Source organism: Zingiber officinale, chromosome 6B, assembly GCF_018446385.1.
Source record: "Zingiber officinale cultivar Zhangliang chromosome 6B, Zo_v1.1, whole genome shotgun sequence".
NCBI lineage: Eukaryota > Viridiplantae > Streptophyta > Magnoliopsida > Zingiberales > Zingiberaceae > Zingiber > Zingiber officinale.
Window position 1 is genome coordinate 109,235,751 of NC_055996.1, and position 25,157 is coordinate 109,260,907.

At 36.0% G+C, this 25,157-nt stretch overlaps 1 protein-coding gene and 2 long non-coding RNA genes across 3 annotated transcripts; 1 reads left to right on the top strand and 2 right to left on the bottom strand.

Moving 5' to 3' along the window:
* Positions 1 to 6,478: 6,478 nt before the first annotated feature.
* On the top strand, positions 6,479 to 14,177 carry LOC121988841. The gene is made up of 6 exons (XR_006114111.1): positions 6,479 to 6,786; positions 7,191 to 7,285; positions 8,241 to 8,428; positions 8,933 to 9,085; positions 9,934 to 10,016; positions 14,080 to 14,177. It is a non-coding gene; the product is annotated as an uncharacterized LOC121988841 (long non-coding RNA).
* On the bottom strand, positions 10,630 to 12,788 carry LOC121988842. Its single transcript, XR_006114112.1, has 3 exons — positions 12,225 to 12,788; positions 12,089 to 12,148; positions 10,630 to 10,642 (listed from the first exon to the last, which is right to left on the bottom strand). It is a non-coding gene; the product is annotated as an uncharacterized LOC121988842 (long non-coding RNA).
* A 9,842-nt stretch (positions 14,178 to 24,019) lies between the features above and the next one.
* LOC121991357 (ERBB-3 BINDING PROTEIN 1-like) lies at positions 24,020 to 24,751 on the bottom strand. Its single transcript, XM_042545366.1, has 4 exons — positions 24,680 to 24,751; positions 24,512 to 24,600; positions 24,277 to 24,426; positions 24,020 to 24,191 (listed from the first exon to the last, which is right to left on the bottom strand). Exons 1-4 carry the CDS (start codon positions 24,749 to 24,751, stop codon positions 24,020 to 24,022), a joined length of 483 nt encoding a protein of 160 aa, XP_042401300.1.
* Positions 24,752 to 25,157: the final 406 nt, after the last annotated feature.

Here is a 25,157-nt window from a genome sequence, read left to right on the forward strand (position 1 = left end):
TCTCCAATGATGTGGCCGGCCATTAGAGATTAATTGGGGAAATATTATTTTATTTTTCTCAATTAAATCATGTCAAGGGAATTAAGGAAATTTTATTGTAATTAAATTTCCTAATTTGCCTAGGCCAAGGAATATAAAAGAAGGGGTGAGGGTGCCTTCACAAGACACAACATCTATTATTTCTCTCCCTCTTTTGTTCCTTGGTGTGGCCGGCCATCCTCTCCCTCTCTTCCTCTTGTGGTGGCCGAATCTCCTTCTTCCATTGGAGCTCTTGTGGTGGCCGGATACTACTCGGAGAAGAAGAAGAAGAAGGAGAGAAAGCTAGCATCTCTTGGAGCTTGGTTAGTGTTTTGATTTTCTTCCTTGGTGAAGCTTCCTCTTTGTTGGCCGAACCTAGCTAGGAGGAGAAGAAGGTGATTGGTGGTTTCTCGTCTCGGAAGATCGTTGCCCACACAACGTCCGAGGTTAGAAGAGGAATACGGTAGAAGATCAAGAGGTTTTTCTACAAAGTATAACTAGTAATTTTTCTTTCCGCATCATGCTAGTTATTTATGGAAATAATACCAAATACAAGAGGCTTACGTTCTAGAATTTTGAATATGTTTTTCGATGTTGTGTTCTTTTGTTTTTTCTTTTCCTTGTGATTTGATTGTTCTCTTTGGTTAACCTAAAGTTATTTTAGGAAATTAAATATTAGCTTTCTATAAAATGTTTTGTCTAGTCGGTGGTGGTTGCTCCCATATCCAAGAAGGCCATGTGCCTCGCTACGTCAGTACTGGGAACCAATTATGGAAATTAATATTTAATGGAATTAATAACTTAAGGAGGCTTGGGTCGAACGTGTTAAGTTCCGCAGGAGATCCAAGTCAAAACCTAAAAGAACAAATAGATTAAGTTTTGGATCAAACGTGTTAAGTTCCGCAGGCGATCCAAAATTTAATTTAAAAGAACACATGGTAGCTAGGAAAAGGTTCAGACCTTTGTACAAAATTTTTGTACAGTGGAACCTATAGGTTTTCCGAGTAGCAACCAACAATGCCGACCTTCACGCTAGCTGCGTCTCTTGCTCCCCGAGCAATCTTCCGCTCCGGCTTTCGTACCTCGGAACCACCGCGCGCACTTCCTTCTCGTCCGCCGGTGTACTCTTCCGCAGCACCTCGTCCCTCAGACGCATCGCGTGCCGTCCTTCTCGCTAGCTGCGTCTTCCGCTCGAGTACCTGTGCTCCTAAGCTCCTGCACACTTAGACACAAGGTTAGAAACAACGCAGGACCTAACTTAACTTGTTGATCACACCAAAACAACCTTGGGGTTCCAACACACATCAATTACCCTATCCAAAGATTTTACCTTAAATTTTATATAGAATAGCTTTAAAAACCTTTGCATCAACTATCCTATCAATTTCTTGAATTTTGCATTTATGAATAGTACTTCTCTAAATTTAGGGAATGAGTTCCATTCTCTAAACATTATAGAGGAGAGAGAAAAAAATAGGGAAGTTGATATATGGTATAGTGAAAAGTGGATATCTAAATTTAATAAAGTAACTTTTTTACCCTATATTATGTATTTTAGATAGGAAAGTTGATGTGGATGCTAAGTCTATATACTCTATTCTCTTAGCCTTTAGCAATGTAGCCTTCAGCAATGTAATCTTCTACCGTGTCATATAGATTTTCTTATCAAGATTACCATTAAGAAAAATCATTTTTACATCCATCTAATGTAATTCCATGTTATAATGTGCTATTATAGATAGGATAACATGTATTGACACAAACTTCACAATTGGAGAGAATATCTCTTTAAAATCAATACCCTCTATTTGGGTATATCATTTTGCAACTACTCAAACTTTGTATTGATTAATCGATCCATCTGCTTTCCTTTTAATTTTGAGAATCCATTTATTCCCAATAGCCGTTCGGTTTGGAGGAAGATCAACTAAATCTCAAATTTGATTATTTCTCATAGGCTCCATTTCCTCATATGTTGCAACTTTCCAATTTTTTCTAACTAATCATCTCAATACTTTCTCAACCATCTAAGGTTCCTCATCGTCAACTGAGAGAATCATTAATACCTCATTCTTAATGTCAAATCTTCTTTGAGGAATAATCTAATGACTACTTCTTTGTAGGTTATACTGTTGAGAAACTAACTCCATCAACAAATCAGTCCCATTGGTTGACTAGATTTAGGAATCTCTCGTGATAGCTGATTTATTAATAAATGAACATTATCCTCATCTATCTCAAATAACATAATTATCTTATCAACTTCACCTCTTATTGGAAACTTAGTTTCGAGAAAAGTAGCCCTAAATTGACGTCCAAGTCAATTCATAAATGTCATATAGTTACAAAGACCATGTAAGAATACTCAATTCATACTTCAGAGAAAATAGTTCGTATGACAACAAGTACACTGAGCAATTACTGTCAATAAAGTTGTTACACTTAACTTAACCACTCTATCAAATGAATAAGAGACATCAATATCTTACCTTTACTTCGTATTAAATCATTTAGATTAATATAAACATCTTTAATCTCTTATAATGACTATTATATTGAGAGCATGTTCAACATCTCCAATTAATACAATTATTCACAATTACATTAAAGTACTTAACAAAAAAATATAACTAGCCGACCAATGAATAAATGTTAAAAATTTAAATCAATTTTAATCTTTCTTTTTAATTAGAATATATTCATTTTAATCAGTTATTTTCATAATTATACTCCATAAACTAAATTATCCATAGCCAATAGGATACATGTTAAAGCAGACACTGATTAGAATTTTAAATAGACAAATACATAATCACTTAGGATAAAATTGAGATTAACTTATAATCTCAAGGGTATCACATAGTAGAGAAGCAGAGATTCATTCTCCTGTTACCCTTATTGTCGTCATACGACATGTGTTATGAATCATATGATACGATGTTTTTCTCTTAATCAATAAAGAATGCATGTTTTTCTCAAAATTTAACATCGCATAGATTTTGATCTAGGTATACCTAATGTTTAATTCTGAATACAATTTATGAATTCCCATCTAGCCTTTAGTAAATTCAATAAATGTTGGATTAATTTACTTCGATCATTATTAATACATAAATGATCTCATTTTGACACAATTATCAAAGCAACCTCAATTTATGAGTAAGCCTCTATCCACAGCTACATAAGTTACCCATAAGTAATTGTCTTACCTCTATTTATACTTAACAAATAGAGATAATTATTCATGTGAGCGGACCAATCTTAGCCTGCCAACATACTCACCGAGACTTTTATCCAAAATGTAACAATGACATATATATATACACTGAATAGATCATGATATTTTATAATGTGTTACATTTTACGAAGTCCTAAAGACTTCACATATCCTTGAAATAACTCTTTAATCAATGACTTAGTAAAAAGATCTATAAGCATAGCACGTGTAGAGGTATACTCAAGAATTATCTTTTTCTTGTTAATAATATCCTTACAAAATTATACTTAATTTTTATATGCTTATTTTTACTATGATATTTGGGATTCTTAGGAAAAACTATAGTAGCTTGATTGTCATAGAACATTGGAATAAGACTCCCATTGTCCTTAGAAATTTTCAAATAATTTAGGAACCTTCTCAATCAGACAGCTTTTTGCACAGCCACTATACAAGCCGTATACTCAGATTCCATTATCGACAACGCACACTAAAATAAAAATGCTAAAATATAACACCACAAAGACAACGATTTTAGGAGAAACCATTGTGATTTTGATAAAAGACAATAATTTTTGATAAAATTGTTATCTTGGAGCCCCAATATAACACAAAAGACAACAGTTTTACATTTTTCGTTGTCGTTGAGCATATTTTTTTTTTAATCAAGAACATATTTTACAACAGTTTTCCAAAACTATTATCTTTAAACTTTTTTTTTTATCTTAATAGTAGTTGGGATTATGATGCAATGAATTGTTGTCAATGAGAATATTTTCACAATGCTTAGAACAACGATACATAAGTCGTTATCGTTGTAACAATAATACAACCATTATAAACTGTTATTAATGAAATTATAACCGTTATATTTTTTCCGCCTCAAAACTCATGCAAAAAATTGGGACACGTGTGCCACTTTCATTAGCAATCACAAAAAAAAAAATTAAATGAAAAATCTTAACCCTAAGAGTGTGTTTGGTTGGGGTTATCCTTGATAACCTTAAGGGTGCGTTTGGTTCGGGGTTATTCTTGATAACCTTGGTTATCCATCCAAGGTTATTAATAAAAACCTTGTTTGGTTTAGGTATTCGATGATTCCCAAGTAATGTTCCATGCCCGACACGTCAGCAAAAGGGTCATGCAACCCGGAATCGGAAAACCTCAGAAAACTAAGGTTTTTGTTGATTCCGGGGTTAACGAATTTTTTTTACCAAAAATACCCTCCGATAAGAAAAAATATGAAAAAAAGAAAAAAAATGTAAAAAAATATTTAAAAAATGTAAAAAAATAAAAAAAATGTTTTAAAAAATTTGAAAATTTAATTTTTTTTTAAAAATAAATAATTTTAAAAAATAAAAATTTTAAAAATAAAAAATAAAAAAATAAAAAATAAAAAATAAAAAATAAAAAATAAAAAATAAAAATTTTAAAAATGTTGAAAAATTTTAAAAAAAATTTAAAATTTAAAAAAAAATTAAAATGTAAAAAATAAAAAAAATAAATATAAATAATATAAAAATATAAAAAATAAAAAAATACATAAAAAAATAAAAAAATATACAGGAAAAAGAAAAGTAAAAAAACATTAAAAAATAAATAAATAATAATAATAATAATATTATTATTATGTATAGTTGGTTTTGTAACTGAGGGTAATACGGTAAAATATTAAACTAGGGTATTCATTAAAACCTTCAAACAAATAAGTTTTTGTTGCATTACCTAAGTTGAACCAAACAACATTTGGTTATGTTTTATTCCCTATAACCTTGGTTATGTGATTACCTGGTAATCACATAACCAAGGTTATACATGATGACTTGAACCAAACACACCCTAAGGGCGCATTTGGTTCGGAGTTATACTTGATAACTTTGGTTATCCATCCAAGGTTATCAAGGACAACCTTGTTTGGTTTAAGTAATTGATGATTCCTAAGTCATGATGCATGCCTGACACATCAACAACTTAGGCATATAACCCGGAATCACAAAACCTAAGAAAAGTGGGGTTTTCCTTGATTCCGGGGTTAACAAAAATTTTAAGACAAAATTACCCTTCATTATTTATCGTTTGAGACAAAAATAACCCTAAAGATCTATCAAATTTCAATCTACCGTTTGGACAACATCCTCTCCGATTTTCCTATTGCACCGCCTCCGCGCAAGCTAACAGCGCGTGGACGAGCTGGATCCCAGCCTCCTGCATGTCGACTACTACCATCGACAGAGGGGACGCAACCGAGGTCGCCGCATCCGTCGTCGAGGACGACGATGAGGGAGGCGAGCTACAGAACTTGATCCTTTTCGAATCCCTCGGCGACGGCGCGACATCCAATTGGGAATCAGAGCCAAAGGCGAATCACCCTGTTGCACGCTCGGTGGGGGGAGCAGGGACTGACATCGGCTCATAAACTTCCGCCGATGCGCGCCGCATGACAAGGGGAAGCTCGAGGAAGCGATTCTGCCGGTCGAGGGAAGAGGAATCGTCGAAGCGATTCCATCCAAGATTATCAACGAAAATCCTATTTGGTTTAGGTAATCGATGATTCTTGAGTAATGTTCCATGTTCGACACGTCAGTAAAAGGGGCATGCAATCTAGAATCGGAAAACTGAGGTTTTTTTTATTCCGGGATTAACACATTTTTTTTTACCCAAAATACCCTCGAACAAGAGAAAAATGTGATAAAAAAGAAAAATATAAATAAAAAAATATTTTTTTTAAAAAAATAAAAAGTTTAAAAAACATAAAAATTTTAAAAAAGGAAAAAACATAAAAAAATTTAAAATAATTAAAAATGGAAAAAAACATAAAAAATAGAAAAAACGTAAAAAAAATTTAAAAAAATTAAAAATCATAAAAAAATAATAAAATAAAATAGAAAAAATTTAAAAAATAAAAAATAGAAAAAATAAAGAAAGGTAAAAAAATAAAAAAATATAGAAAAAATAAAAAAATAAAAGAAATAAAAAAATAAAAAAATAAAGGAAAACTTGAAAAAGCAAAAAATAAAATAAAAATATAATTTAAATAATAATGATGATGATCATGATTATGATGATGGTAGATTTAGTAACTAAGAATAATATAATAAAATATTAAATTAAATTATTCATTAAAATTTTTGAATAAATAAATTTTAATTATATTATTTAAATTAAATCAAATATATCATTATATTCTATTCCTCATCATTTTGATTATGTGATTATTTGATAATAAAAAATCAATTCCAGCCGGTGCGATCTCAATGCCTCATCTTTATGGTGCAATCCTACTCTGCTCTCGCCTTGCTTGCTCTTTGTAGCTTCGTCTTCGCCATTTTAACCCCCTTCATCCATCGGATCTCGAAGAAAACTTATGTCGCAAGAGATAATCATTGATGAAATCTTGGTGCCCTTTGATGAACTTCGCAGTTAATTGGTACTCATATTGTTGCTTCTGGTTCAAGAACTGGATTTGAAGCATAGCGGTCAAATCGAAAGCTTGTAGATAGAAGGTTGGGAGGAGTTTTCACTAGTCGAACTGTTATAATCTGCAAGAGAAGGTAAACTCTTCTAGTGAGTTCCAAGATTTTGCAATAAACGTTCCATTAGGTATTTCTTATTTCTTTGACCTGTTCTTCTTTCCTAAGTGAGAAATGGTTTCTATTTGGTGATTTTTTGCTTGTTGGCATGCTTCCTGGTTTCTCAGTTTCGGAGCTCAGTTTGTTTATTTCTCTGTCGGGATTGGAGATGAGATGGTTGAATGAAGATGATTTTGGAGTTTTTTTCTTTACTGCTTTAGATGATTTTGAGTTTTATTCTTTACTGATGGGATTTTAGGGTCGAATGAAGATGATTTTGGGGTTTTTCCTAGTGTGGATCATGCTCGAAGCATTGATGTCAGTAAGGAAACGTCCGATATAGGTTTGATTTTAACTGTAAGTGGCATTTTCTTTGATTTGGGCAGAATATGCGTTTAAGGCCATCAAGGCATCCGGGATTACGTCAATTGGAGTACGTGGAAAGGATTGGGTGTGCGTTGTCACCCAGAAGAAGGTTCATGTGAGTATAACTTCTCCATTCTACTTCAATATCATTCTAAGACGCGCTCTAGCTTTTCATTTTTCTATTTTATTTTATTTTTCTTTGGGGGTGTGGAATGCTTTTCATGTTGATTGTGTAACCTAGTATTTCTGGTGGAAATATTGATGCAAGACAGGCTCTTGGACCAGACTAGTGTCACACATCTCTTTCCCATTACAAAGTACCTTGGACTCTTAGCCACGGGGATGACAAGTTCATTTGCAATCCTCCTAGAATTATGGCCTTAATAGTTTTGACTTGTTGATGCTCTCAATCACCTTGGACTCTTAGCCACGGGGATGACAGGTTCATTTGCAATACTCCTAGAATTATGGCCTTAACAGTTTTGACTTGTTGATGCTCTCAATCACTGTGGATAGTAAGGTAATTGATATTTTTAAAATTATGCAAGCTTAACTTCATGGAACATCTTTGTTTGTTGCCTCATCTCAAATTAATAGCACATATAAATGTATTTATTTATCAACCATATTGCCTATGCAATGTACTTGTTCATAATTTTTTGGAAAGAGTTTTTTTTTTTTGGATAATTTTGTGTAGAATTATCTCGGATGTAATATTGCGAATTAGGACAGATGCATCTTACGATTTGTGATAGAATAGAATACCAAAATGTCATAAGAAATGTTAAACCATATTTTTTTTGCTAAATATTAAAATGCATATAAGGAAGGGGAGCCTTGTCGCAACGGTAAAGTTGTTGTTTTGTGACCAAAAAGTCACGGGTTCAAATCCTGAAATAGCTTATTGTAAAAGCAGGATAAGGCTGCGTACAATGGATCCTTCCACGGGACCTCGCATGGTGGGAGTTTCGTGCACTGGGTTGTCCTTGTTTTTTTATTTTTTATTAAAATGCATATATGATATATATATTCAGCAAGATTAACTTTAGTCTTTTACCACTTTTTTATAGCTGATACGAGATCTTTGGTCCAACAAGCAAGGAATGAAGCGACAGAATTTCATTTCAAATGGGGATATGAGATGCCTGTAGATATATTGTCCAAATGGTACAAACATGTGGCAAAAGGCGATTCACTCGCCCCCAGCGCCCCCGCCAACCCGTCCCTAGGCCAACATGCTCTTCCTACTTGTAGACTTGTATAGTGTTAATCATTGTACATTACCGGTTTATGCATGTAAACAAATGCATGCGCTAATTTTTTCAATTAAACTTGCTTAAAGACTATATTAGATTTTTCCATTTCATGTTATCAGGTAGACACCCATTTCCAAAGTCGTATCAATTTGAAGGCTGTAACACCCAGTTTTTGAAATATTGCTATTAGGATATTGTGATTGCCAGCTCTTTTCCTTGCATGTTTGTTTTTTCAATATTTTCTATCATAGGTTAATGGTCAGTTTCTATGGAGAACTAATGCACTAGTTTTATGCAACTTTAAGATTAGGAAAATTGGCTTTCTATTCTTGCCCCATAGTGGAATTTACTATCAAGACATTGATATTGGATCAACCAAAGTATGATATTGGACCTCGCATGATAGGAGCTTCGTGCACCGGGCTGTCTTTTTTTTTATTAAAATGCATATATGATATATATATTCAGCATGATTAACTTTAGTCTTTTACCACTTTTTTTTGTAGCTGATACGAGATCCTTGGTCCAACAAGCAAGGAATGAAGCGGTAGAATTTCATTTCAAATGGGGATATGAGATGCCTGTAGATGTATTGTCCAAATGGTACAAACATTGTGGCATAAGGTGAATACTCTCGCCCCCAGCGCCCCCGCCAAATGGTACAAACATGCTCTTCCTACTTGTAGACTTGTATAGTGTTAATCATTGTACATCACCAGTTTATGCGTGTAAACAAATGCATGCGCTAATTTTTCCAATTAAACTTGCTTAAAGACTATATTAGATTTTTCCATTTCGTGTTATCTGGTAGACACCCATTTCCAAACTCGTATCAATTTGAAGGCTGCAACACCCAGTTTTTGAAATATTGCTATTAGGATATTGTGATTGCTAGCTCTTTTCCTTGCATGTTTGTTGTTTCAATATTTTCTATCATAGGTTAATGGTCAGTTTCTATGGAGAACTAAATGCACTAGTTTTATGCAACTATTAAGATTAGGAAAATTGGCTTTCTATTCTTGCCCCATAGTGGAATTTGCTATCAAGACATTGATATTGGATCAACCAAAGTATGTTATGAAGATCTTCTTTTTTTGCTTAAGCAATGGTCGGTCCATTTTAACTTTTACTGAATCAAGTGACCTTCCATTCCGAATTTGATCTTGTGACTTGAGTTATATTGATCATACTCCAACTCATTAAACTTCTAGTGTGTAGCGAGTCAATAGCATGTTCATTAAGCATTTTATAGAAACGACCTTTCCATAGGCACTTTTTTTTTTCTTTTTTAGTAGTTTAATATTTTATCTGTCATAAATTTCCAAGGAAGTAGATAAATCATAGATATATACACAGCATTCCTATATATGAGACCTCATGGAATAGATTAGATTCTTGTTGATAACTCTAAGATTATGAAATTCCTAGAAGAATGGAAGTCGGTGGAGCCTTCTTCTTGATTTAAATTGTCTTTTTCTGTGTCTCATACTATGATGTGTCATTGAAGTTGCAATGATCTTGGGTATCAATGAGGAGAAGGGACCCCAGCTCTACAAATACAATCCAGCTGGCCATTTCTTTATGCACAAGGTACGCGGAATCTGAAATATATTTGTTTTACTTTGCTTTATGTCTTAGTAATCTATGGTCTTATGCCCTATTGAGTGGATTCTCTCTGAAAAATAATCACAACTATAGTATATGAAACATAATCCGGAAGATAATAAATGACACCATGCTATTGCTGAAGAATCCAATTGAGTTGTATAAGAGTTATTACTAAGATAAATTGTCACGCTCCGGGGGAGTCCTCGACAACATCTCCCTTGTACGGGTGACAATCTGAAACTTGACTACAAAGCCCTCAGGGCTCCTCACAATTCTCGGCCAACACGGCCGGAACATATACAATAATATAAACAAACAATCCACGCAGTTTATAATAAATCAACCTTCGGCTGACTACACAACACATCACAACACGCAGTTTATTATACACCCTACTCCACTATTCGAGGAAAACCCAACCCATAATGGAAAACTATCGCAGCGGAAAACAATTGTAGTAGACCAAAACTCGATATAAGATCCACGAGTACAAGATCTACACATCACAAGTATGTAGATTACAAAATAAGGAAACAAAATATGAAAGTAGAAAACCATATCTACATGAGGTGGGGGACTAGCGACTGGAACCTCTTGACAGCGTCATCCTGAAATAGAAATAAATCAACGGTGTGAGTTCAACAACTTAGCGGGTATCAAGTTGGCATGCATAGTAAAATGTAACTATTAGTAATAATCATGGAGTACAGTCTCCTGATCAATAACAAGAAATGAACAATTGAGCAATAGAAGAAGCTGTGTTCACTAGGGTCTCCTATCCTGACATAAGGATCGTCAGACCAAACACATCATGTCTCCTATATGCATGTAAATCATATGCAACCATAAAAATGCAGCTTCCAAAATGCAGCAATCACAAACAATAGATGCAATCTATGCATATGATGCAAATGACATGGTCACCCCTGACGCCAGTCAACCACCTCACACATGATGGTGAGGTCGAGTGGGTAGGGCTATGACAACTGTGCACTTTGCCATCACTACTCCTGAGTGACCGAGTGGATAGGATGTTTTCAGAGTACACCTATCATCCTACACCAAATCATAGTGGGGGAGCTCAACGATCTCATCTCCCTGTGTCGTAGTCAAGAGGAGGGATCCTTGTCCACTACCACGTTGCAATCACACTACCCATGAGCGGACCAGCAGAGCCCTGACAGAGCAACCTGCTGCAACACACTATGCTTAATATGTCACTAACCCATGAGTGGTTGTGTGTGCAGATCCATGTAACTGGCGATGTGCTCAACAATAATGAAGCCGACAATCGCTCAGCATACAATCATGCAAGATGTGCATGACACTAAGTATGTAAATCCTGAAAAATACCAGCCTCCTCATAATGTGTACCAGAAAGGAAACCAAGTCCAAAACAATGATCTAGGTACACATGCTAGAAAATAAACCTAGGTACACATGCCAAGTAATAAAACTAGGTACACATGCCAAATAATAAACTAGGTACACATGTCAAGTATATCTAGTAGCTAGACCTGTATCCGGTAATGCATTCTATGTCACTACATAAGTACACATGGCAAGAATCAAGAGGATATAAACATAAATGCATAACAGATCAAGTATGACATACGGTATCAAGTAGTGACATACCAAGCAGATTTAAACATAACTATTACTACTAGTTATAACCTACTAAGCATATCAGAATGACAATATTAAAAAGATAAGTCAAGGTACCCGCCTAAAAAATTGGAGATCGTATTAGATAGATCTCACGTCGAGATGCCGTCTCGAATCAAAGTCCTATAATAACATGCATATAATTTTAGCTAATTCCAAATGCAACTAGCTAACTAAATCCTAATCTCATTAGGAATCTCAATTTGGATTGTCCTAAACAATCCAACCAAATTAGCTAACCCAAATTGGATCCATCATACTCATTTATCAATTCCTCCTTAAACAACAACCACTACATTGGTTTTGGATATCCACAAGCATTCACAATCAGATTAAACCAATTCCAATACATTTATTGATCGGATCAATGCTTGACATAAAAAACTAACCTTAACAACCTCCTTCCAAATCCTCAGCTGAAGCAAGATCGCCACAACAATTTCAAAGCCCTAAAGCAAAAATCACACATCCACATCAAGACATCAACCCAAACCTCAATCCACAAACGTTAAACAAGAACCCTACCTTCCACTGATCTCTAGGTTCTATTCGTATCGCCAATACCTGCAAGTATTCCAGCCTGCACAAGGATTCCCTGATCCAGATCAGTGCAGAGGAAGAGATAGGGAGAGCTAGGGCACGGATCAGGGGTGTGAGGCGAGAAGAAACCGAGAGCATCGGGAGAGGAAGGCTCGACACTGGACGGTGGTCGGCTGAGGATGTGACGGTGGAGAGATCTCGATCGGCTGTGACTACTAGCGCGATTGGGATCTCCGCGGTGAGGAGGCAACGACAGAGGACACTCGGCGTTTGGGTTTGACGGAGATCGGGAGAGGAGAGGGCTCAGCGTGAGGGAGAGGAAGGGGATGAGTCGGCGCAAATGAGTGGGGGAAGGGTTTTGTACGCGTCGGGTTGGGGGAAGACGATCGGGTTTGGGGAAGATGAAGAGGGCCGGCATTGGTTGGGGAGGAGACGACGTCAGGGAAGCTTAGGGCACGGGTAAGAAAAGAAGAAAAAGAAAAAGAAAAGAAATATTTAAAGAAATTAAATATTTCCTCGTTCAAATAGGATAACTTAAATAGGCTTTCCCTTAGCCCAATAATTTATCGCCTTTAACATACGTCATACGAGTTTCGATTAAATTCCAGAAAATTCATAAAAATTCCTAAAAATTCTGTTAAAGTTATTCCTCAAATAACTTTATTATTTAATTATTATTTTGTGTACCGTATTTTACATAAATATGGCTAGTTCTAGTTTTCTTTCATGATATTTATTACTATTTTATGGTTTCTTTTAATGAGTAGTTAGAAAAGCTAAGCATATAACTGAACCTCAATTACTAGGGAAGATAAAAAAATAAACTAGTGCACTTGCTAAGTAGGTTATCCATTTAAGTCTATACAATGAGTATGTATTACCTGCATTCCAATTTATGTTCTTATTGATGATTGGTAATACATTTTTTAGTCAACTGTTTAATTTTACAGCTAGTTCTATGTTCTTTTTTTACAGACTCGAGGTACTAACTATTGAGTTGCCATCAACATAATTGTTAATAATAGATGTTATTATTATTATCCCTTTTCAAACTATCCTGATAATGATTCCTTAAATTATAGAGTTGAATAATATGGGAAGTTACAAGTTATGGAGTGTTGAGTGTTGTAACCTTGGGTTAATCACTTTGGGCGGGCTAGTAGTTGGACTTATCAATAATAGGTTAGTTCTTAGAAAAATATTAAATTCTAAGCATAGTAAGGTGTCCGGAAAACATTGCCTTTGTGATGACAGATCATCATCTGGTCTCGGACAATATCAATTATGAACAAATACAAAGTATGTGTTAGAGTGTAGGTTTTGATGTGGGTGGAAGACTTAATTTGGTCATTCCTAATTAGTTTTGGACAAAGAGTTGTGTGCCAATGGAAGAGGTTTATAGGCCTAGATGAGGGAATTATTATCTTTTCTTGAGCTTATGTGCTTTTTAATTGAGCTTGTATTTTGGATCAGTAATTTAGTCTAAAGTTACTTAGTTGATTCTCTCATCTAGGTGGGTCTTGATTCTCCAATATACGACGACTCTATATGTATTATAAGGGGAAGTCTCCTTGTCAAAACATTTACTGGATATGGTATTTCTTGTCCAATGTGAAATAACTCGTATACATTTAACAGAGCTTTTATCTTAAAAGAAAAGTGTATTAAGTTTTTATACCTCTCATATCTTTTAATTCCATCTATTATTGCAACACATTTTTGCTTAATTACAAATTGAGCTTCACTAATCAGTTAGTATAACTGGTTTTGGAGTATGCTTTTGCTTGTAAATGCAGTTGTAGCTACTGATTTTTATACTCTTTCACGATTTTGATTCCAGGCAACAAGTGCTGGCCTGAAAGAACAAGAAGCAATCAACTTTTGGAAAAGAAAATGAAGAATAATCCTGTATTCTCATATGAGGAAACAGTACAGGTATGTCTATAAGATGTATTGTTGTTAGTATCTGTTGGAACCTTGACACCACTAGGGGGGGGGGTGAATAGCGTCTCACCCAAATCGTTACTTCCTACACTTGTTAGTGCGCAGCGGAAAACAAAATACAAATACTAACAATAAAAAGCAAACCTAACACGTTAATTTAACGTGGTTCTGAGATAAAGCTCCTACTCCACGGCTGCCCATAAGGTGGACGATCCCGATCCGTCGGTGGATGATTCCCCGGAGAACTTCCGGCTAGCTCACGTAGCTCATTGTGGGTGGAAAACCCTCGCCACAATCTCGTACAAGCACGCTAGATCACTTGGGCACTTGGAGACTCTAATTAGGGTTAACCACCACTAATTTCGTCAACCTTAACCAAGCTTCCAATGCTTGGTTATATAGGCCACAAGTTAGAAAACTCCGCGTACCAGTCGACTGCCAAAACTAGCAGTCGACTACCCTATGTAGAAATTCGACTGTTACATCCCAACGGCTCGATACCAGTCGACTGATAAAACATGCAGTCGATTGCTCCACACTAACCGAACGAATAGAATCATTCTGTTCGCACCCAGTCGACTGTACCAGTCGACTGCTAAAACATGCAGTCGACTGCTACCGTACTGCTATAGTAACGCTACAGTACTGCTACAGTAAAACTCTAGAGTCTAAGATTTGACCCCCGAGTACATTCGCTCAACACTCATCCTCACCCGACCAACCTAGACCTAGTCTTCTAGCTTCCTCCATTAGCCTTGCGTCCCTCGGATGCCTCCCCATCCTTCACGTCTTGCCTTATGGAGCTTCCATCGGCCTTGTCATTGTTGTCGGGTCTTACTTTGCCAAGAGGTCGCGCCTCCGGGATTTTATCCATTGCCAAGTCACACTTGGACTTACGTTGCCAAGACTACATGCTTGGACTTACACCGCCAAGACTTATGCTTGGACTTTCCTCCTTTGCCAATATCACACTTGGACTTTCCTTGTTGTACCCGTATCCTGCACACTCATAATGCATATCAAATACAACAATAATCCTAACTGAAACCTTTGCTCAAACATCAAAACCTAGGGTCACTAGATTGCTCCAACAATCTCCCCATTTTTGATGTTTGGCAACCCGTTTAAGTTAGGGAAACAATATAGCAATAATAATGCAAATAAACATGCAATCTACATATGCATAAAACATAAAACCTAATCCTAGGCTCCCCCTTCCCGCAAAGGTAAACTTCTCCCCCTTTGCCTGAACAATCGCTCCCCCTTGAGCTAGGATTTCCCGCAAAGGTAAACTTCTCCCCCTTTGCCTGAACAATCGCTCCCCCTTCACCTAAGCTCCCCCTTCACCTAAGCTCCCCCTTAAGCTAGGATTTCTTACTTAAACCTAAACTTCTCCCCGTTTGCCATACATCAAAAAGAGCTCCAACAATATCCCAATTATTGGACTCTTTGACCTCTAATGACCATAAACATCAGGTATTAATCCCCCATAAGATTACATACATGTTTACAACTCTTTTGGTCATTTTCTAATGCTGGAAAACATTCTTAGATTGTATCAGTCAACTGACATCATCAAATCAAGCTTACAGAGACATTATGTGCTCATAAACAGTGCTACCAGTCGACTGGTAAAATCATCAGTCGACTGGCCTCGTCAAAATGAGCTTACAGAGACCTTCTGTGCTTAAAACCATTGTTACTAGTCGACTGGTAACTGTACCAGTCGACTAGTACATTATGTTAGCAAAAATCAGCCTTTTTAATCTAACTTTAGGAATACACCAGAAATTCCACAGACCTCCAAAAATTCTCAAATTTTGTGGAGAGGTCTATTTTAACCTTGTCTACTTAGGAAAAATATATATAAAAGTATATTTATCACAGATCCCAAGATTGATACAAAATTCAAAACTAGCTAAATGATTCAATTAAACCTTGACCTAAAGTCCTAGTTTTGGCTTCCTCTTGATGTATCAGTCCATACTAAACCATAATGCATCCCTAGCATTAGTTTATATGTCATCTATACATCAAAAACTAATTTTCATGCAATATGAACCCAATTCATATTTCCATGCATGAAACTCAACTTAATTGTGCCAATTTCTTGGATTTGAGACTCAAGTCCGTTTCCAAATCACTTGACACATTTAATAATCCATCTACCATGGTCCCAGAGGCTTTCCTAACCTTAGGAATCTGAACCTTAGTCATCTCCCTTGGTGACTCATCCACTATGGTTAGGCCACTTCGGTGCACCTCTGGTGACACTTGGCCTACAAAACTCACCTTCTTAACCTTAAACATCTTGTCTTTGGTTAATTTCTTCTTGTCCTTAACCTTGGACACCTTATCCTTGCCATAATTATATGTCACCCTAGCATATTCCTTTTTATTGGCCTTGGATAACTTTCCCTTGTCCTTGGTCACTCCTCCCTTACCAATATCATGTGTCACCTTAGCACTTGACCTCCTTTTGGTCTTGGAGGGACTCAATTTGACATTTTTTGATCTTTGACCACCCAAATACATGTCAAGTCCTTTAGGTCCAATAATAAACCTCTCTAGGACTTTCTCTATTTCCTTAAGCTTTGCCTTCAAGGCTTGATTTTCCAATTCTAGGGTTCTAACCCTAGAATCAACATGTCCATCATGGACATTCCTAGACTTACCCTTCCTAGGTATGTGTCTCCCCTTCTTGGGATTAATGCCTAGGTTTTCAACTACCTTCTTCTCCATAGGCAAGATAGGTTGTTTCCTTTTAGGTCTATCATTTGAAAATGATTTTCTAGAGTTATCACCTACATTAACCCTATTCCTATCATTATATCTAAATCTATGATTATGCTTGGGTGAACAATCTACATTATTTCTAACAAGCATATAAGAATTAGAGCTTGGATTAAACTTCAAAATAGGGATTACCTTCCCTTTTACCTTTGAAGCTCCCCCTTGACTTGTGCTCCACTTCTTTTCCCATTTCTTCAAGTACGCTAATTTCTGAAGCTCTCCTCTCCTTGGGCACTTTGTGTGGTAGTGGCCCCACTCACCACATGTAAAACACCTAATATGCTTCTTCTCCTTCTTCTTCCTAAAACTCACATTAGTTTCTAAATTAACTTTAGTGAGTTTAGGATTTACCTCATTTACCTTCTTGAGCGAAGGACATCTACTCTTGTAGTGCCCCATCTTACCACACTCAAAGCATTTGATGTGGTCCTTTGTGCTCTTATTGGTAGTTGAGGTGGAGGGTTGAGCTTCCAAGATTTCCTCTTCCTTGAATTGCTCTTCTTCCTCTTCACTTGAAGATGTGGATGATTCCACTTCTTCCTCCCTTGAAGATGTAGATGATACCTCCTCATCTTCCTTCTCCTCCTCAGATGTTGAACTCGTGTCAACATCCAATTGATCCTTCTCTTCTTGGACTAATGAGTCATTCTCCTTGGGCTCCTCCTCTTCTTGGATTTGTGCAGGACTCTCATGAAGCGCAATTACCTTTTTCCAAAGGTCGCTTGCATTCTCGTACTCACCTACATTCAATACTGCATTAGGAGGTAATAAATTAATTAAAATTCTAGTTACCTCTTTGTCCGTCTCCGATTGCTCTCTTTGCTCCTCGGTCCAATATCGTGGTCGGAGACGCTTTCCCTTTTTATTCGTTGGAGCTTTAAATGGTTCCTCCAACACAAGCCATTGGTTCCAATTCATTTGGAACCACATCTCCATGCGCTTCCTCCAATAGTCGAAGTCCTCGTGCTCGTATGGAGGTGGGATTCGGATGTCCCATCCGAGAGGTTCCTCCGACTCCATCTTCTTCCTCTAGCCGCTCTCTTGGCGATTAGTCCAACAAGGGCTCACCTAGCTCTGATACCACTTGTTGGAACCTTGACACCGCTAGAGGGGGGTGGTGAATAACGTCTCACCCAAATCGTTACTTCTTACACTTGTTAGTACGCAGCGGAAAACAAAATACAAATACTAACAATAAAAAGCAAACCTAACACGTTAATTTAACGTGGTTCGGAGATAAAACTCCTATTCCACGACTGTCCGTAAGGTAGACGATCCCGATCCGTCGGTGGATGATTCCCCGGAGAACTTCCGGCTAGCTCACGTAGCTCCTTGTGGGTTGAGAAACTTCGCCACAACCTCATACAAGCACGCTAGATCACTTGGGCACTTGGAGACTCTAATTAGGGTTAACCACCACTAATTTCGTCAACCTTAACCAAGCTTCCAATACTTGGTTATATAGGCCACAAGTTAGAAAACCCCGCGTACTAGTTGACTGCCAAAACTAGCAGTCGACTGCCTTTTGTGGAAATTCGATCGTTACATCCCAACGGCTCGATACCAATCGACTGATAAAACATACAATCGACTGCTCCACACTGACCGAACGAACAGAACCATTCTGTTCGCACCCAGTCAACTGCTACAGTACTGCTATAGTAACTCTACAGTACTGCTACAGTAACGCTATAGTACTGCTATAGTAAAATCCTAGAGTCTAGGATTTGACCCCCCGAGTACATTCGCTCAATACTCATCCTCGCCCGACCAACCTAGACCTAGCCTTCTAGTCTTCTCCATCAGCCTTGCATCCCTCGGATGCCTCCCCATCCTTCACGTCTTGCCTTCTGGAACTTCCATCGGCCTTGTCATTGTTGTTGGGTCTTCCTTTGCCAAGAGGTCGCGCCTCCGGGATTTCATCCATTGCCAAGTCACACTTGGACTTATGCTGCCAAGACTATATGCTTGGACTTACACCGCCAAGACTTATCCTTGGACTTTCCTCCTTTGCCAATATCACACTTGGACTTTCCTTGTTGTACCTGTATCCTGCACACTCATAATGCATATCAAATATAATAATAATCCTAACTTAAATCTTTGCCAAATATCAAAACCTAGGGTCACTAGATTACTCCAATAATATCATATAGCACTTAGTTCAAATAACTCACATTCTCCGTTACGTAGGATTGCATGAACTTTCTCTTGCTTAACAAGTTACTTTCTCACTTGACAAGTTTTAGTACACTGCAATATCCAAATCATGTTTAGTGGCTTAGAACTAGTTAGCAAGTCTATTCTTCCGAAATTGCTGCTTATATATTAAGGATAAAAATAATTTGTTTGTTTTAATAATCCTACCCTGTTCTCTCATAATTTTTGGCAAGCATAGTACTCTAGTTAATTAGTAACCTTATGTTACACCCATTTCTCATGGGAAGAAATAATCTTTGTAGGAAATAGTAAAAGTATGTTTTCTAGTAATTAATAATTTTTGTCAAGCAAAAGCTCATTTGTTCCTTGTTGTATGAATGTTATGCCTTTGCTAAGATTATTCTACATACTTGTTTGATTTCATCTGGAATTTCCACAAGTATAGCAAAGATAAATTTTAGAACAAGTTTACCTTGTGACAGATAATTCTTAATTGGTTTTCAGCCTTGAGTAAGGTTCAGCAAAATTCATATTTTTGACTTCAAGTAGCTGAAGCTAACATGGCATGATAATGATTTCAATGCTTTCAGGGTAACTTTCAATCTCGGAGAAACATCATTGCATGGTCATATCATATTTTCAGAAGATTACATGAGTTATCATGGACTAAGTTACTCTTTAGATTTTTTCTTTATTGCTTACCGTTCAAAATAAGTTTGCAGCATAGTAACACGACTGCACTTTTTTAATTGCAATATTTGATACATGGTTATACTAATATATCACTTTTTTAATTGCCACTGATTTTTTTCAGATCCATACTCACCTAGTGGTCCATGGCTGAAAACCTTACTCAAGGCTGAAAATCATATTGGTCCATGACTTCCTTTCTATGTTTAGTCAATTTCTTCTCACCTGGTGGTTTTATAGCTATAGGCACTTAGGGTATGTTTCCATTAGTAATCACGTATTGGAGTAGTAATGTATTATGGATCAAATTAGCTAGTTCCTGGGTTGTTCTATTGGTTCATCAAATCTTAGGCCAGTATTGCATTTAACCAAGGTTTAAAATCTCGACCCGTGCCGAGATTTCGGTCTCAGACTGGAACGATACGGTTTCGGTATCGTATCGTGCCGTACCGATAAGATTTCGATATATATATATATATATATATTGTTGTATTAATGTTATGTAACCATATATGTAAAAACTTCTAAAATAAAATTAGACATTTATATCAATAAAAATGTGTTTTATAGGTTTAGGAACTAAGAATTTAAAAATAGAGAAGATAAGTATTATAATATTTATTATTTCAAATATCAAATTGATTCTAAGATAAAAAAAATATTATCTATAATAATTATATAAATTAACAAAACTCATAATATATATAATAATTATATAATTATAGTTTATAAATATTCTAAATAATATTATATATATATATACATAAAATCAAATATATTTTAAAACATTTATTTATATTTTATTTTTTTTAACAATTAATTTTTTTAGAATTATTTATAAAATTTTAAAATTATTATAAATTTTCAAAATTATTTTAAATTTATAAAAATAATTTAAAGTTTGTTTTTAAAATTATTTTAAATTATATATTTTTACTTTAATTTTTTTATAATTTAAATAAAATAATAAAAATATAAAATTATATATTTTAATTAGATCAATTAATTAACCATTTTCTTTAATTAATTATTAATTTATATAATATAAAACTATAATTTATATAATAATTAATTAGAAATTAGAAATTATATATAAAATATAATAGTTTTATTTAAAAGTTTTAATAAACCCTAATGTTTTCCTCTCCCATCGCGATTTTGCTCTCGTCGCCGCCGCCTCACAGCAGCCACCGCCGCCGCCGCCTCACTGCAGCCGCCGCTTCGCACCGATGATTCGAGGTAGGTCTTCATCCCCAAATTGATTCGTTTTTTCTTCTTTCTTCCTCCTCCTCCTTCTTCTTCTTCTTCTTCTTCTTTCTTCCTTCTTCTTCTTCCTTTTGTTGCGCCCGTTCTTCTTCCTTCTGTTGCGCCCGTGTGACGCACGCGAAATTGTTGTGCGTGCGATGCCGGTGCCGGTCCCGAGTCGGAACGGTAAAAACCGCCCGTTTCGGACGGCACGGCTCGAGACTTATTTCCATGCATTTAACAACATGCGCATCGCATGCATTCACACTATTGAAGCATAATTGAGTAGGGTTGTAAACGAGCCGAACCGAGCTCGAGCCAGCCTAGGCTTGAGCTCGACTTGATTTATACTAGCACGACTCAAGCTCGAGCTTGCTCGAGTTGAGTTCGAGCTCGAACTCAATTTTTTTAATAAATAAATTAATATATTATATATTATAAAAATATATATTATTACTGACTCGTTTGACTTGATGAGCCACCGAGCCAGTAATAATTAGGCTCGATCTCGGCTTGATTTCTAATCAAGATGGTTCGAGCTCGGTTAACTTCGAACTTGAGTCGAGTTTTGAATGAATCGCTTACGAACGTCTTGACTCATTTGCACTCCTAGAATTGAGCATTCAGCCGAATAGGAACAGTACTATTACTGCATTATAGATCATTGTCCTCTCCAACAAGTTGGACTCTTCAAATTTTATCTAGCATTTAATTAGTTTCAGAGTTGAACAATTGTGTTCTTTCATCAAATCTTAGGTAGTCTGGCTAACTAGTACTACACTTGACAACATGCATGTGCAAGCTGCCACCAGGCTTATGAATCCCTTTACAAGTAAATAATGAGATCTTCTGTGGAAAGGATTCACTACTATTTCTTCAGCAAGAGTTTCCCATTTGAAATTTGAATCTAGAAATTTCTAACAAAGTTTAACACTCATGTAGAGATGGATAAACTTGATAGATGGATTAGCTTATTCACCTTAGTTCATCTTTTTTCATATTAGTTAACAATTTATGAGAGGTGCTCCAACTAGTGTTCTGAAAATAACATACTTTACAATTATTGCTACTTATATTATCCTCTAATCTTAGCATCGGACAAGTTTTCAAGAGTACTATAGCATAACTTAGAGACAACAGGATTACTAGGATTGAAGTTTTGCAGAACGTTTATGATTTTCTTTTGATTGTCAGTGCATAAGCTAATTCATTAGTTGGGTTGCACAAGCTTGACAATTTATTCTTTTCTAACACAGTGCACGATGTTGTTAAAAGTATTCGCAGCGCGCATCGTGGATTGTGGTTAAGAGCATTCACAGCGTGCATCATGCGTTGCGATGAAGAACATTCATAGCGTACAGTGCATGCTACAGTTTTGATGTGATAAATACATAATTATCATCATACAATTATCATTAATATTAATTTAGAATATATAATTCAAATTTAAAATTTAGATATCATCACAATTCATTTATCACATTAAAATAGAAATAAAAATTTTCAAACTACAATTAAAATGTGAATACATAATTTTTATTCATTTAATAAACATTTGAGTGAATTTTACAAATGCAACACTAATGATAAGTCTTTTACATCCAAAGCTAATACAACATTAGATATAATTAAAAAGGAATATACTCTTGTAGTTAACTAAAAAGATTTGCTAGTGCACATGATTTTCTACCCTCCCTATGCTTAAATTCATCATATGCTGAGGAAAATCTGTTAAGAAATTAAATGATTAATTTAGTACAGCAATGTGATACGTGATTTTGATTGCAAAAAATCCTTACAAGTGGTAAAAGGTGATTTGCTCGCCCTCAGTGTCCCCGCCAACCCGATCCTAAGCTAACACGGAAGAGGTAAATCACGGATGACTACTAGCTATTAGTGCAAGTCAAGTGAAGTCAAGCTTTGGGGTAACCAAGGAGAACTTGTTTCTTGTACCTTAGCATCAGCACCTTTGCCATTACTATCTAAATGTACAAGATTGTAACATAGATTACAAAATAAAAGAACTTTTCCATCACTTTCTCATATTTATATACAAATGACAGTTAGATTCTAGATTCAATCCAAAATTCAAACAACTAGAATCTCTTACTCGAGAAATAATACTGTAGTATTGAAATGATTGATGAAATTAGTGTCTACTAGTCAAGAAAAATGAATTATGATCGTTCTACCATATATATATTTAAATAAAATTCACAGTGAACATGAAACAAACTAAAAAACAATACTGAAAATTATGAAAGACACTGGGTTAGATCGAAGAGGTCATTCCATCAAGTATTAAAGTCTAAATTCTCATGTCCTTCAGAAATTCCCAACAAATACATGTGTCTATTATCAATTCAAACAGAAAACACATAAAAATAAAACATGTTCTGTACACTTTCAACTGAATATTTTGCAATGTTCAGTTTGAAAATTGCCACAGTATTATCTATAGTTTGAAGAACTTAAATAAAGAAATCATATAAGAAAATTGAAGAACCATCAAAATGATAAAGATCTTAAAGTAGATGTCGTATGACATTCATCCATGAGACAGAATTTATCACATTCTCCGAACAAAAATTACGATTAGTGTGAGAAAATATAAAACAGAAAGTGTAGGATGATCTAAATGAACATTTCCCAATTTCCTTTGCTATTCCGACTGCCTTCAAAAATTAACACACTGATTGTTTGTAAAAGTTAATTTTCATAAATTGCAAATTGGTTGAACGTCCGTCACCATGAGCAAGACACAACACTAGTTGGTCAAATACGCACCAGATGATGGTAATAGTGAAGTTGGAATTAACATCAACGTGGCTTGAAGTGTTGACTTAAAACATGAGCAATCTTGTAAGGTCTTCGCAATGCATATATTAGAAACTAAATTCAATATCCCTCAACATATTTAGGAAAGATTATTAACAAGTTCATCTTTGTCAAATATAAAGGCACCTTTTTTCCTTGGACTCACAAAGCACAAGGCAACTTCTACTGTAGTAATTGGCAGCAGCAATCACATCTACTACTCTACCAGTCACGGGTCCTTCCTGTATAACATCAGTGCGCGCCACTACAACAATAAACCCATCAATATGACACCCCATGTCACTGCAACACAGAGAACAAATTGCCAAAAAACCTCAGAAGAACTAAATTGCAGAGTCACAAAATAATCAAGATTATCAATATATACATTTTAACGATGTCTTTCTCTTCCAGTATAGTCTTATCATTGCCAAGGGGTGAAAAATGGCACACGGTGTTATTGATAGAAATGCATGTTGGAAAAGCTACGCCCCTTTCAATCTCTCTCTTCACATTCTTGTACACGTTACCAGTTTGCCTACAGGCATCAACAACTGAATACTTTACTGTATTGCTATCACATTAACTGAGTGAAAAACACAGCACTAAACTAGAAAGCATACATACTCTCTGATGGAGTCGCCTTTCTCGCATAGATCGACAACCTAATTAGCTTTGGGTCTGCACTGAGATACCACCAGTTGAAGGGCCTCTGTACATGATAATAGATTGAATCTCTAATGAGTTACGTCTTCACTAAAAGAAGAAAAGGCAAAAAAAAGTTGGAGAACATTGCTATTGACAATCTCTGCCACGGTCTTGTACTTGATAATAACATCTGGGAAAGTGAGATCCAACTCCATACAGTAAGGGGGAAATTAATCCTTTTTGATGAGGAAGAGCTATCTTTGGGAGAGTGAGCAGTGTAGGGATTCGACTCAGATTGTGCCACTTCAACAGAGACGGAGGCGTGCGGCGGCTTCTTGGTTAGATCAATAGGATGAGTATCGGGATTCAACGGATGCAAGATATGGAAATCGTTGGAATTCGGAAGACCCGCCCGCTGCGCTAGGGGAGGTGAAGTGCCTCGTCGATGAAATACCGGGATTCGACAAAGAGGTCTTCTGCGGACAGGGGGTTCGCCGGAGAGGGGTTGAGCGGAGATGTTCAGCGGAGAGGGGTTCGGCGGAGGTTTTTGGCATTCAGTGAGATGACTTTGGCGGAAAGGATTCCACCAAAGGTTTGTAAAGGCCAAAGGGGTTAGAGATT